Here is a 14847-nt window from a genome sequence, read left to right on the forward strand (position 1 = left end):
GGAAGAAGCCAGTTATGTAAAATCCTAACTGAAGGACAAAGAGGAAATTGGCGGGAGTCATAGTATAGCCCCTTTCATTGCGTTCTGTGGCCACTTTTCGTGTGTGTGTGTGTGTGTGTGTGTGTGTGTGTGTGCATGCGCAGGTGCATGAATTATTTCTTGAAATGCTGGTTGAATAAATTAAAACAAGCTAGAACTTTTGTCTAGTTTTAGCTTTCATGAAGGGAGAAACAGTCAATATTGAGTTACTACTGTATGTCTGAAACCAGATTAAATTCTTTCATTAATATTATTCCTTAGTATCCAGATTGGAAATGATTCTCTGTGTGTGAAGCTTTTCATTTTATAAAAGTTTAAACTAATTTTTAAGGTAATGTATGTACAGTGCACATGCATTTTGGCATAAAGTGAAAAGTAAGTTGTATCATCTTTTCCACAACTTCTGTTTTCATCCAAACACAGTTAATGAATTGTTTCTTATAGAATTTTTAAATGTGTAGGGTTAAAAATACAAATTAGTTTATACTCTGTTTGCCATTGTGCAACTTGCCTTTTAATGAATCTTGAATGTTTGTTCATTTAAGCACGTACCACACATACTGGTTAAAGGCTATATTGCATTTCATTGTATGGTGTTTAGATTATTTTCAGTAGTTTGATATTACAGATCAGTGCTGGAATCAGTATAATTCTTTAAAGTTTATAGGATACATTATTTGAAGTAGGATTTTTGAATTAAAGGACATGTGTATTAAATTGTTGATAGATCTTGGTATTTATTTTGACAATAGTAAATTCTATTCAGAAAGTACCAGAATAAATTCCCACAATGGGAAACACACTCTTCCTACTACTTTTATCACCAAACTTTTTAATCTTTGCTAAGCTACTTGCTGAAAAATGAAATCTGATTTTATTCAGATTTATTCTCTAACCATAAGTGAGTCTACATAACTTATTTTGATATTTATTGGCCAGTTTTCTTTTCCTGTACATTATTTGTGGTAGATTGTATTTTTAAGAGGCTTTCATTACTTCTTTCCAGTGAATCTTACTATAGAAACATTTGTATACAGAACAATAGGGCTGCATGCTGTCATTCTGTTATTATATGGTATTTCTTAGACATCATCACTTGCCCTTATGCATGCATGGTCCATCAGCATATCACTGAGATGGTTTTCTACATTTAAGACTTCATTTCTGTTGCATTTCAGAGGTTTTCTTTTTAAAAAAATCTTTGGTTATGGTTTTTACTTATGGAAAAATTGATTTTCATTATCTTCAGCTCTCTTCCCGCTTTCATTTTGGCCATGGTGGCCAATGACCTTGATTGGAGATGTATAGTGACCTTACAGGTAGCAGTCTTTGCCTGTAGGACTTATGTACTGGGTATAGAAAACCTGAACTGAGTTTTTTTTTATTTAATTTCAGGATTGAATCCAGTGATCTTCCTCTCTTGGCTGCTGTAGCAAGCACTCACTCCCCGTATGTTGCTCAGATACTACTTTAACATAAAGGCTGTTGGAAATTAACTTCAGTGAAAAGTTAAGTAGAAACCAAGGAAGCAGTCACAACATGCATTTATGGCATTTTTTTTTCTCTGTCAGACTTTCATCTGAATGAATCAGTCACCTTGCTATTCTGCATTGCAGTGCATACCATGTCACCATTGGATGACTTTTTCATTTTGATTGGACTTTTGGATGGTGGTAGATTTTTAACCAAGTGAAACTAAAAAAGCATTTGGGGGAAAGCATTTGAAGAAGCCACATTGTAACTTAGAAGTTTCTATAAAATAAGTAACATTGAAGAATTTGATTATGATCACTACAGTCTTGCCAGAGCTCGTAAGTAACAGCAGATATCTCACTAAATGGCCCGGAAATAGTCATTTCACTCGTTTTCTTTGTTTCTAAGGTACAGAGATCTGTAAAGTTGTGTTTATTTGTTTTTTGTTTGTTTGTTTTTCAATTCAAAATAGCTAATTTCTAAGTATTTCTCAAAGTATTTTAAACATCTTTTAATTAAAATAAACTCAGAATAAAGTGTATAAATTTGTGTTATGTTATCCACCCAAGTGTACATATGTATCTATTTTTTAAAAAGCCAGAGGTAGAAATCCAAGATTGGTAAACATGCCTTTTTAAAGATATATTTTCAACTAGTAGTAATTGTATATAGTGTTGAAATATTACTTTCTGGTGATTTTTCTGTTTCACACACCCTAAAATATAAGTAAAGCCAATCTCTTTTTAAGGTTGAGGAATGTAGATTCCCAAAATAAGAATACTACTTTATACCATTTGTTTTGTTTGTAAGTATAAGCTAATTCTTATAAATGTTAATATTTACATATTTGCATCTAATTTAATAAATTAAAATTGGGATTAAAAATTGCACCAAAGCATTGGCAGAAATAATACTATTTTCTTTAAAAGTGCTCAGGTAGCCGAGGCCCTTGGTTTTCGGTATCAAGCCCTTCTTGAACCCATAGGAACTGAATATTTGTTTCACTGCTTCATAATAGTCAATTTACACTAACAAACTCATTAATTCTTAAAATTTTATTTTCTCTAATAGCTCCTCCCTTCCAGTAGCTAATTTTTTTCAAAGATTTCAACTTTTCAGTTGTAACTGTTTTTGTATATACTGGGGAGGGTTGTTTGTGAGAAAGGCTAATATGGAACCAAACTCTTGTAAGTAATGTAAATAGAAAGATGGGTAGATAAAATTTTCAATATGCTCTACTACCTCAGTTTACTTGAAATACTACATTATATTAATAGTTTATCCTTTACTTATTTGGTCTAAGATGTTCTTAATGTAAGAAGTGAAACTGGTTTCTGCTTTCATGAACTGTTTTCATCATAATTAGCTGATTAGCTTAAAACTGAAAACCACTTGCTTATTCTGTTACTAAGTATCTTTTGTATAATGCATCCATTCTTGCTATTTAAATTTTCAGTAATTAAGGAAATTTCTGTGGTTTATTTAGTTTTTTGACCTCAAATTTATAGCATTGGGTCACATTTTACCTTGTTCTAATCTCCAGCTAGACTGAGATGAAATGGTTATTTTAATGGAATGTAAACCTGAAGTTGGTGTGCCTGCAGGCAGTTTGGCCCCTGATACTATCAGCTGGTTTAGTTCCTGAGACTCCCATGGGCGACTTGCTGTCAAAGAGTGTTCGTGGATATATTTTCATTGGCATAGTTTTTTTTCAGTCTATTCATTAAAGAAATTCTCTGATCTGTTGTTTGGAATTTTATGAATCAGTCTCTTTATCTGAATTCAGAATACGGAAAAGATCATATGTGGGCCACTTACATTTTTTCTCATTATAGTTCAGGACACGTAGCAGGTAGACAATGTCTGTTTTTGTGTCTTATTTTTAAAATTAATCATCAAATTATTCACAGTCCTATCTATTAGAAATCTGTAATAAATTACCATTTTGGAAATCTGGTTTTCAATAAATGGATGGCTCATGCTACTGTAATTCTTTAAGCTTTGTTTGGAAGGAAAAGCACTATGGTTTCTTATAGAATCATTAATCCTTACAGGATTCCTGAGTTTTATAATTTACCATCCTGTAATTTTTGCTCTGTTTGTTATAGTTATTCTTTCATTACAGAAAACCCAAGGAATGAACTGCTACTTCTTTGAAGTATGGTCATTATGATGAATGTGAAAAGAATTTTGGCTTTTCAAAACAATTTTTCAACTTCTTATGGTACAGACAGATATGTATTACACATTTTAAAAACCTGTTTGTTGCAGCAGGAAATGAAAAAGGAATCTTTTACATTATAGATTTAAAACTAATTTTTCCTGTATATAAACTAATTGTTTTGATTTTAAATATTCCTGGCTTTTATTAATGTGTCTTAATTTTGAGTTTGAAAATGTTAAGTGCAATAAACATACTAGCACAGATTTCATTTTGTTGAAATTGGCATACACTGGGGATGATCACTTTAACAAAAACAGATTTTATACAATGCCTACTTCTGCTAGATGTCTTATGAGATTGTTTTGCTTTCTCTAAGTTATTTAGATGGTGGGAGATGTAAAATGTAAATACATGTTCCTTGTTCTGTATACATTTCTCAAATGTACGCCTGTATTATAATAACCTCCCAGTTCTAGGGGATATTTGTGCAATAAATACACATGTCAATTTGATGGATGATGTTGGGTTTTTTTTTCACATTTAATAAGGTATATGTAACATTGTAGACTCTATTGCCGGCCCATCTGGATTCTTTTCCCTAGTGTGACACCTCTAGGCAGGGACCTTGTTCATAATGTCCTCTAAGTTTGTCCTTCTCTAATCTAAAATTTCTGTATTGGTAATTTAGGTGAATCTACTTTATGAGGTGGTGAGAATCAAGTGAAATAATGACTATCAAGAGTTTACCTCAATGCTTGGCACACTCCAAATGCTCAGTAATGTTGGTATGTTGCTAGGTGGAGGAGGGCATGGCAACCCACTCCAGTACCCTTGCCTGGAGAATCCCCGTGGACAGAGGAGCCTGGTGGGCTATGGTTCATGGAGTTGCCAAGAGTCGGACATGACTGAAGTGACTTCGCGCACACACAGCATGGTTGCTAGGTAATCTGTACAGCCTGTATCTATTTTATTGTGGGCAGAATTTACTATACATTCTTTTGAGTTAAAATATAGTAGCCAAAAAATATGGTATATTCTTATATTTAATTTTCATGATCACAGATTGGAAATTTCTTTAAATACTTTTATGAAAACAACTGAGAATCATTTAACACCTAGAAGAAGCCATGTAAACCTGTTAAGAACATTGTATCTGATTAAAATTACTACTTAATTTAAAATTCCTATCTCAGACCAGAATGCTTCCAATTAGGATGTGGTGATAAATGCATTGTAAAGCTATACTGAGATTTCTTTTATTTGTCTTTGCCATTGTAGGAGGTAGGGGTGGGATGGCAAGTGGAACCAAACATGAGCTGAAGGTGCACTGGGGGCTGGGGAATTATAACTCTGAGTGAGAAGGATTTAGGCAGATAGAAAAGAGGGAAGTTGGAGAGTGTAGTGTTTCCTGTTGTTGTTCTATAGTTCAGACTGTGGACTTGACTATGTTTGTTCTAGACTTCCCTAAAGAAAGAAAATACTGGCAATCCAAAAGAGATTTTTTCCAAAGGTTTTTAAAGTTTTAGAAGAAATTAACAGATTTCTAAGTGGATGAAATTTCTATCCATTATTTTTTCAGGAGAACTTTTGGTCTTAAAACATATGCTCGGGTCATAGGCTCCTTTCTTGCCCACACCCCAGGACTTGGTCCTCTTATAACCTTTTCTTTAAAAGGGACTCTTCTTTTCATAAAAGTGTGAGCCTAGACTGATTCCTTTATCAGGTTGCAGACAGCTATCTGACTAGACCTCCCATAAATAGACGTGTATTTACTCTAAGGCGGGTATTAAGTTGAAGAAGTTTGAAATTCCTTCCTTTCCAAGTAACCATTGTATCAAGGAGAGTCCCAAAACATGTGTTTATATTCACCCCAGCACTCAAAGTAAGATTATTGATAAAAGCAGTGTTACCTAAATTTTCTGAAAGGGAATAACATTGTTGAAGTGTTGTGCAAATATAGGGAAGATACTATTAAATCCTCAAGAAACGTGTGATGCCATTATTGTGTCACATTTGGTTCAGCACTCAGAAGTATCTTTCACTGTTGGAATTAAGATGGGTCTGACTAGCCAGAACCTGAGTTAGTTTAAAGTAGTTTTCAAACCTGGTTTCATGTGAGAAACACCTAGATGGTGCTTGGAACGTATTTCTAGGCCCCACCCTCAAAGATTCTTACTCAATGATAGAAAGTGACCTTCTGGATTTGGGCCAGCAAGTGCTCTTATTTTCCCAGTAGTAGTGACTCAGTCTCCCAGCATACCCCAAATGTCACTTCCTTATACCGTTTCAGGTGCTATTAAAACCAGTGCTGTTAACTTCTTTTTGTTGGTCTGCTGCTGTTCTGCCAAGATGGTAATATGATTGTGTATGCATTCAGTTTTGCATAATAGAGTAGTTGCCTAGCCAGACATACGTCTTTTCCATAGGAGAGCAATCAAGTTCCTATCTTTCTAACAGCAAAATCCCCTCTTAATCACTTAGTCCTTAGATAGTTCCATTCATTTAGCAGATATTGATTGAACACCTGTTGTGTGCTAGACAGAGATCTGGGTACCAGGAATAAGTCAGTAAATAACAAAGTTTCTCATGAAGTTTACATATTTCCTTCTGGTGGAGGAGACAGACAAAAATATTAAGCTGTCAGGTTGTGATAAGTATGACAAAAGTTAAGATTGGGTAAAGAGTCAAGCTGCTTTTTCTTTTTTTGAAGATTTGTTTTTGTTTCATAGCAAAGTTGTGTCTGACCCCATCGATTGTAGCCCGCCAGGCTCATCTGTCCATGCCAAATTGTGTCTCTTTTGTGACCCCATGGACTGTAACCTGCCAGGCTCCTCTGTTCATGGGAATTTTTCAGGCAAGACTACTGGAGTGGGTGGCCATTTACTTTTCCAGGGGATCTTCTGAATCCAGGGATTGAACCTTCCATCTCCTGCATTGGCAGGCACATTCCTTACCACTGAGACACCAGGGAAGCAATATTTAACCATCTTTAAAGATTCAACCACCTAGAATTTAAGAACCATTATGTTTTCCTTTCAGATGTATGTTAATATTGGTGAATCCTGTCCTGGAGGTTGGCTTTTCTCTGAAGATAGTTATTAGAGCTCTCACCCTGTCTCTTCACTTTTTTTTTAGCATACCAAAGCATAATACAGGATGGTAAAGGACAACATAGACTTTGAAAATATGCTCAAATTTAGCTGTGTATAGTTACTATGGATATTAATATACTGTTTTTACTGTTGCTGCCTTATCACAATAAAATATATTAATAAGTATTTTTATAGACAATTCATTTTCCTTGTCAAGTACAAGATGAATAAATATACACTATTGTAACCATCACTTGGATCAAGAAGCAAATCCTTTTCAGCAACCCAGAATCCACCCCCCCATCTCCATGTGCCCTATCCTGATCATAATACTCTGCCTTCTCATTTTGTGACTTCTAACCTGACTTTCATGAACCTTTCCTTGCTCTTCTCTCTATGGTTTTACTTCTTTGTATGCATCCCTAAGTGGTATTCTTCAGATTTGCTTGTGTTTGAACTTTGTGTAGTGATACTCCATATTTTGCTTTTTTTTCCTGTCAGCATTATGTTGGAGATTCATTCTTGTGCTATGGGGGTGGTATTACACTGAAAGAATATACAACAATTTACCCATTCTATAAGTGATGAACAAGTGGGTTATTCCAATTTTTGGCTAATATGAACAGTGACCATTTTTGTTCATCTTTTCTGGGTGTTCTTTAGAACAAACATCCAGGAGTGGGCTTGCTGTCAAAGGGTATGTTAAATTTCAGCTTTACTTAGATAACTTCTTTTTTCTAAGTGGTTTCCCAATATACACTTAACTGGCAGTTTGTGTGAGTTCCTGTTGCTCCACATCTTCATGAATACTTAAATGTGTTTCTGAATAGTTCTGGTGAAAAAAAACAGCAGATGAAAAAAACCCTATCCAGTTCTTCAAATTTTATTTTATGCTTTAGAGAAATCACTTCCTAGAGGTAAAGTAATAGAAATAATAAAAGAGTGCTTATGCTGTGCAGATTGTTCACATAAATTATCTCATGTATGTAGAAAGAAAGAAAGTGAAGTCGCTCAGTCATGTCTGACTCTGCAACCCCATGGACTGTAGCCTACCAGGTTCCTCCGTCCATGGGATTTTCTAGACAAGAATAGTGAAGTGGGTTGCCATTTCCTTCTCCAGGAGATCTTCCCAACCCAGGGAGTGAACCTGGGTCTTCCTCATTGTAGTTAGACACTTGACCATCTGAGCCATCAGGGAAGTCTATGTATGTAATCTCATGTATGCAATCCTCAGAAAATTCAAAGTAGTAGTTCTTTTACTAGTCCCATTTTACAGATAAGGAAACTGAAGTTCAGAAATAAATAACCAAGTTATTTAGCTAGAAATGGCCTATTAAAGACACAAATACAGATGTTTGCCCTTAAAAATCCAAGCTCATGGTTGTCATACTTTTAATTCCTTTTCTCTCTTTTCACAATACTGGTGTGGCTTTGGAAACATGCTTGAAAAATGGGGTAACCTTTGTGATCTTAGATTTTTGAGAGAATATACACACAAAAAAATGACGAAAGTAGTTATTGCAATTATTTGTAACCAACTGAAAATTTTGAGTAGCTGAGCCGTAGCTTCCGTGGTAAAGTTTTTGCCCGCTACTCAAAAAAGAAATGTGCTAATATTATGTTGTAAACTTCAAAGTTTGGGCAAGCTGAATGACCAGCGGAAAACAAAGCCCCTTACTAACATCAGCCATTACCAGATCCCTGAAATGGTCAGTGTTGCAGCCTGAACTTTTTCCCTTTGTTACTCTAAAATGTTTTTTACCATGTCATTAAAAAATTAATGGGAACAACGTCATAATCTTACATCAGAGTTACTTAGTGAACCATAAGTACTGTTAAAATACTAAGCTGTATTCAGTGGAAAGGACATGATTATGTCACTCCAAGGAAGATTGTTTGTCTTAGTGCGGCCCATCTGGGCGCTGAAATAGGATTGTTCAGAAGGATGGATTCTGGAATTCTGTCAGTGACGTTCCAGTGGAAACATCCTCTACAGATGTCTGGCTGTCCCGGAGAATAGATGTTTTTATTACCAAAGTACTAGCTAATATATGTTCATTTGCATTATTCGGCCTGTTGGGAAACGGACCTGTATAAAATGTAAAAAGCGCACACTCCTAAGTCAGGCAACCTTGAGAAGGGGTTGAGCGGAGGGAGGGCTGGCCTCAGCATTGGTTAGTGAACGTAATCCAGACTGACTTTGCGCACCAGCGCTTAATTCTGAGCTGGCGGCAGGCTCGGCGACTGCCCGCTCCTGCTCAAGGCCATCAAGCTTCTATTTCTCTGCGCTGATGTCAGGGCGTCCGTCTTAGAGTAGGTTCTTTTCGGCTGGTCCCTTCCACAAGAGACTCGTTTTATTAGAAGTCAGGGGGGCAAGATAGGGTAGAAACTCCCTCGTTTGTTGAATGGTATCCTCGACTTCCGCACATTCTCCGAGGGAGCGGTGTCGGAGCTGCAGAACTGGAGCTCGGCCTCGAGACTGGCCACGCCCTGAACTTCCGGATTTTGGCACAAACAACTCTCCACCCGGAACGCCTGCCCCACAGTTCGATCCTCGACACGCTATTTTCTCTCAGTCGGTCACAACCAGTTTCCGGCCCCGCCACCGGAAGCTGGAGTGGCTGAAACCTCAACTCCGAGGCGGATGCAGAGACAGGTTTAAGTGAAGTCTCGCGACGTTTCTTCAACTCTCACGAAGAAGGGTTGGGAGAGGCTTCGGGGCACCGCCCCAGTTTTTACGTCACCGCGGAGTCACGCCCTTAGGCGTTCGTTTGCGCGCTTGCGCGTGCTGCGCACGCGCACTAGCCTTCCCTCCGCCCCCGCGCGGGCTTCCCTCTGGCCAGTCGCGCGTGGGCTGAGGCCCTGGGCGGGCGTTGCGAAGGCTTGTTTGCCAAAGCGCGGTCCCCGCCGCAGTTCGGAGTTCCTTTCTTCAGGGGAGTTGCGCGGGGGAGGGTGTAGCCCCCAATACCTAGGGTAAATGGCCTGTCTCATGGGCTGCTAAGGGCAGTCTGGGGAGCACGGGGGCCGGGGCCGCGACCATGAACTCACCTGTGGACCCTGGCGCTAGGCAGGCGCTGAAGAAGAAGCCACCCGAGCGGACGCCCGAGGTAAGGCCAGCTGACCCGTCGAGCCTCCCGCTGTCCAACGGACAGCATCCCTCTGTCGGTCCGAAACTTGCGGCGACTGTCCCCTTGCCAGAGCCTCGCACCTGCTGCCAGACTATCTGTTCTCTGCGTTCCCGGCCCTAAACCGGGCCCTTCTCGCGGGCGGGTGACGGCCGTCTTTCCTTCTCGAAAAACTGCCTTCCCCGCACACCCGGTACTTGCCGGTGACTTCCCAGTGTTTTCGATAAGAAATCTCCATTACTAAATCGTATTTTTTCAGGGTAAAATGCGGTTCTCGGAGTGAGATTGTCCCGTAACTAGGTAGGCTATGGAAAAGGAGGTGGAAGTTGTAAGTGAAATGTAACTGCCGTGTCATTAACAATAACAACAAGAAAACCCAAAACCTCTGTTAAAGTTACTGAAAGTTTAATAACTTATCTTAAAGTAACCGTATAGGCACTTTAAATACTGTTCAGTTGCCTGAACGATGAAGTTTTCAACATCAGTTTAAAACTTTGCGTCCAGTTCAGGTGATGAATTCTAGTGGAGAATTCTGCGTATTTAAAGATCAGTTCAGGAGGTAATTTTTCAGACTGTGTGTCATTGGCAAATTTTACAGTATTTTGTGCTTGGATCCAAAACCTGCTATATTGAGTAAGCAGTAATGACATCAGTTTAAATGATTTGACCTGCAGGCTAGTTTTCAGGCAAATAACTAAAACCTGTTTACCTTGCGGGTCAGTGTAGAGTGTTTAGGGGGAGGGTTGAGGTTTTCCTTAATTTGAAGAAGTTTCCATAATAAGTGCTATGTTTCCTAAACCAAAAAGCAAAAACAATGTTGTGAATGTATTGTTGGGATTGTCTTGTGTGTAATTGAAATAAATGAAAGAAAGTTGTTTAGGTTAGTTCTTCCGAATTCACTTTCGTGTTTTTCAGGTTTATAATGTTTTGCATAGTAGATCTCAGTAATTTGGACTGACCGTTTGTGACATGACAGTCAAGCTTTAATTTTAGCTGATGGGTCAGATTTTGTTGTTGGAGATCTTGATCTTTGCATAGAAACAAAGCAAATTCTACCACTTTCCACAGCCCTCTTTTCAAGACTTGAATTTGTAATTCTAGGTGTCTTAATTTCCCTGATAATTCTTGAAGTCGTTGTGAGTTAATTGAAAGCGTTCATTTTGAACAGGTGAACCTACCGTAGTTTCTATATCATTAGTATCAAGCAGCTTCAGCTGCCTGCAACAAATTCTGGTAAATTTTCTTTTCCTTTTTATTCTGTTAAAAATATTCTCTGATTTTCCTTGTTATGGCTTCTTAGATACACCCATCATTTAAAAGTGGACATTTAATTTCCAAATGCATGAAGTTTCTAAAGTATCTTTGATAGTAATACTTTCTTCTGTCTTCTCAGTCATCCTCTGTGCTTTTTCAGTCTTCTTTTTTGAGGCTTTCAATGGCTCAGTCAGATCTCTCTTGGTAACTGTCACATTGCACTTGAAAATAAGTGGGTTATTTTTCACATACATTTTGATACTGATTTCTAAGATAATTCCACAGTGATAAGAGAGCATGTTAATGGAAAACTAATTCTCTTTATTAACAAAATTACCTAGTTTGCTTATTTTTGAGCCTTAGGAAATTTTCTGAACTGTTCACAAAGTTATGTTGGCTAGTGTTTGCTGTGTTAAGTACTTCATCTTGTTTTACTGGAACAGCAGCATTGTTTAAGGGAATGAATGCTGAAACAGCTGCCCACAGTACACAGACTGGAGCTCTGACATCTAGCAGCATATAACATGCTAACTGCTTGATTCATTGGCAGTGCTTTTTAAACTATTTTTATTTATTTATGGCCACACCACGAGACTTGTGGGATCTTAGTTCCCCGACTAGGGATTGAACCCTGGCTCTTAGCAGGGAAAGTGTAGAGTCCTAAGGGAAGTCCCATCGTTGGCAGTGCTTTTGATTGAGTGTAGAATTTGTTTGGGGGGCACAGAAGTATCAATAAAGAAGTGATAAACTGAATTCTAGTGATGATTTATTTGTGGTAAATAATTTGATGAAATTCTCACAGGGTCATTTCTGCCTTCAGAAGTTCCTTATTCTTTTTAGTGGACTGTTAAGCATCTATTTTAAATATATTCAGCAGTTATTGAAAGCTTACCAGTTCAAGGCATTATTTTGTGCACTAGGGTGTATCAGTGAACTAAACAGGCCTACCTGAAGAGGGAGGGAGATGGACAGATAAATACAGGAAGCAAGTATGCTACATAATATGTTAGTTGATAATTGCAAATTTTAAAAAGATCAGGATAAAGGAATTGGAAGAAATGGACAAGGAGTGGGTGCAGTTTAAGGTAGTTGGTGTCTTGATTGAGATGAATTTTTTTTAAAGCTTTAATTAATGTGATGGAATTAGCCATCGGGATATATTGGGAAATAGCTTTCCAAATAGAATAAAAGAGTCATTGCAAAGGTCCTTAGGTGAGAGTGTGTTTGGTGCATTCGGGGAATAGCAAGGAGCTCTGAGCGACGAACGCAAAGTGGTAAGAGATGAAGTCAGAGAGGCAGTGGTGATGTAAGATGGAGCTTATCATGCAGGACTCTAAATTGTATGTTTTTGACTTTTATTTTGAATGAAAAAGAGTTTTGTTTTCCTCCAAAATGTTTTGAAGCAGAGGAGCAATGTAATCCTACTTTTTAATGCATTCCCCGGCTGTTTGCTGGGTTAAGAATAGACTGTGGGAGCAAGGATAGAAAGAAACAGGAACATCAGTTAGAGGTTATCGCATTAAAGCAGGGAAGAGATGATCATAGCTCAGACTAAAGGATAGTATTGCTGGTGGTGAGGAGTAGTCGATTATGGAAATATTTTTGAAGGTTTAGCAAACATGATTTGCTAATGGTTTAGATTTGTGCTTTGAGGGAAAGGAAAGCCATCAAGCATGATTTCAAAGTTTTTGGCCGGCATAACTGGAGTGTTGGAGTTAACCATCAAAGAGAGTTTGAGCTGCTGTCAAAGAGACCAGGAAAGCTGCAGGATGAGTAGTTTGGGGATCCGGAATGGATCAGATATTCAGTTTTGAACATGTCACATTTGAACTGTCTGTTAGAAATGTTGAGTAAGGAGTCGCATATACAATTTATAATTATTTCTAAAGAGAAGGCTGGGCTGCAAATAGAAGCTTTATAGTTATTAGCTTAAAGATAATGTTTAAAGTCATGAGACTAGATGAAATTACCAAAGCGGTGAGCATACATGGGAATAGAAGAGGACTGGGAGACTTGATCATTACAAGTTCAGTGAGAAGAGCAGAAACCAGCAAAGGAGAATGCAGGGGAGTCAACAGTGCAGCAGAGGAAAAACCAGGATTGAGTGGTAATGTCCTAGAAGCTAAGTCAAGAAAGTGTATAATAGAAGGGGTAAAATGCATTCATTCAGCTTATTTTTCCTTGAATACCTACTGGGTACAAAGCATTATGAAAAATATACAAATAGATTAAGAATCAGTGTCTTACAATCTTGTAATCAGATGTTTGCATCATATAATTAATGAATAAAGAACTCTTCTGTTTGTTTCTGGAACAAAATTAATGGTTCCTTTATTTTGAACCATCTGCTGTCCTTAAATGAAACTATCAACTCAAGCATAATCCTAGTGAGCCAGACACTGAGAATGGGAAGTTTTGTGTAGAATGCTATTTAGAACTGTGTTCTAAAGCAGTTTTTACTTTTCTGGCCAGTTCTCCTACTTTGTAGATTCAACTTCCATAGCACATTGGCTTTCCTGAGCTAGTCGTCTGATTTCCTTTTTCACTTTACAAAGTTTTTTGTTTTTTTTTTTTTTAATGGAAAATTTTAGGCTTAAATACTCCGTGGGAAGCTCAGTGCTCTGAAGCAACGAAAGCTGTTAAGGTACTCATTTTGAGTCCTTATACCAAAATTAAAGACACCACAGTCAAAATTGAGACCCTGAATTTGCGTTTTTCTCAACTCAGTTCATATTCAATGCCATTCTTTCTCTGTAATCTTTCTTTTCTACCTCAGAGTGAGCACAGTATTTCTCTTATATTTCCATCTCTAACTGCTTAATACCATGCTTCGCACATATTAAACAATCAATATGTTGAACAGAACAAAATTTGGAATTAATTTTGTAAAGATCTCATTTTAAAAGATAATACTTTCTATTCATTAGAACTGCTGATTTTGTATACCTGGGTGGTCTCACTCAGCAGTGTGACTTCTGTTAATTTTTAATAGGTTGACACGTAAGTCTGTCATATCTTACCCCCTTTCATGTGCTTCAGATTCATTATGTAACTACTAAATTGTCCTCCAGGTTCTTAAGTCACTTGTCTAAAATGGAAACCATCATCATTCCTACTCTTTAATATTCTTCTGGTGAGTGCCTCAGTTTCTCAGTTCAGAATTAATGTCTTTACTCAGTTTCCCCTGCTGTCCTCTTCTCTCTGTCTAACTGGTCACTAAACCTTGTTGGTTTTACATCTTGAGTCTCTTTCTACTTCCTGTCCAGCCCAATTACCCTAATTCACACTTTTATCAATTCATCCCTGAATTTTTGAGTCATTTTATTTATTGTCATATTTGGTTAGAATGATCTTTCTAATACTGAGATCTGATCGTCTTCTATTCTTGCTCAGAATTATTTCCCATTGCCTTAGATAGGTTAGCAGTATAAATTGTCATCCAAGTTATTTTTGAGAATTAGAAGAGGTGGATTAATATTTACACCCGGAAAACAGATTAAAGAAGTCATTTGTCTCCAGCAAACTGAGATGTTTGGTTACTGCATGCAGATGATAACATTAATTTATCCATTCAGTAAGCAGATAAGTTAGAATACTAAAAGCCAAGGTTGTAGGGAGAAATTGGACATGGTCCCTATTCTTCAGTGATTTAGGATACAGACAAGACATTAGTAAAACGTAAGATTACTGGTGACAAAGA

General features: G+C 37.5%; 2 protein-coding genes across 6 annotated transcripts in view; both read left to right on the top strand.

Annotated features, from left to right (window-relative positions):
- Positions 1-4188, top strand: part of FNIP1 (folliculin interacting protein 1) — a 118733-nt gene extending 114545 nt beyond the window's left edge. For both annotated transcript variants that reach the window (XM_061150835.1, XM_061150836.1), the window contains one exon: positions 1435-4188. In XM_061150835.1, the coding sequence (XP_061006818.1) occupies positions 1435-1513 (79 nt within the window). In that variant the 3' untranslated portion in view covers positions 1514-4188. The remainder of the gene's footprint in view (positions 1-1434) is intronic.
- Positions 4189-9595: 5407 nt separating this feature from the next.
- Positions 9596-14847, top strand: part of RAPGEF6 (Rap guanine nucleotide exchange factor 6) — a 235071-nt gene continuing 229819 nt past the window's right edge. For 2 of the 4 annotated variants that reach the window (XM_061150833.1, XM_061150834.1), the window contains exon 1: positions 9596-9875. In XM_061150833.1, the coding sequence (XP_061006816.1) occupies positions 9807-9875 (69 nt within the window). In that variant the 5' untranslated portion in view covers positions 9596-9806. The remainder of the gene's footprint in view (positions 9876-14847) is intronic. The other 2 variants (XM_061150831.1, XM_061150832.1) reach the window with 1 other exon arrangement.

Source organism: Dama dama, chromosome 9 (assembly GCF_033118175.1).
Source record: "Dama dama isolate Ldn47 chromosome 9, ASM3311817v1, whole genome shotgun sequence".
Classification (NCBI taxonomy): Eukaryota; Metazoa; Chordata; class Mammalia; order Artiodactyla; family Cervidae; genus Dama; species Dama dama.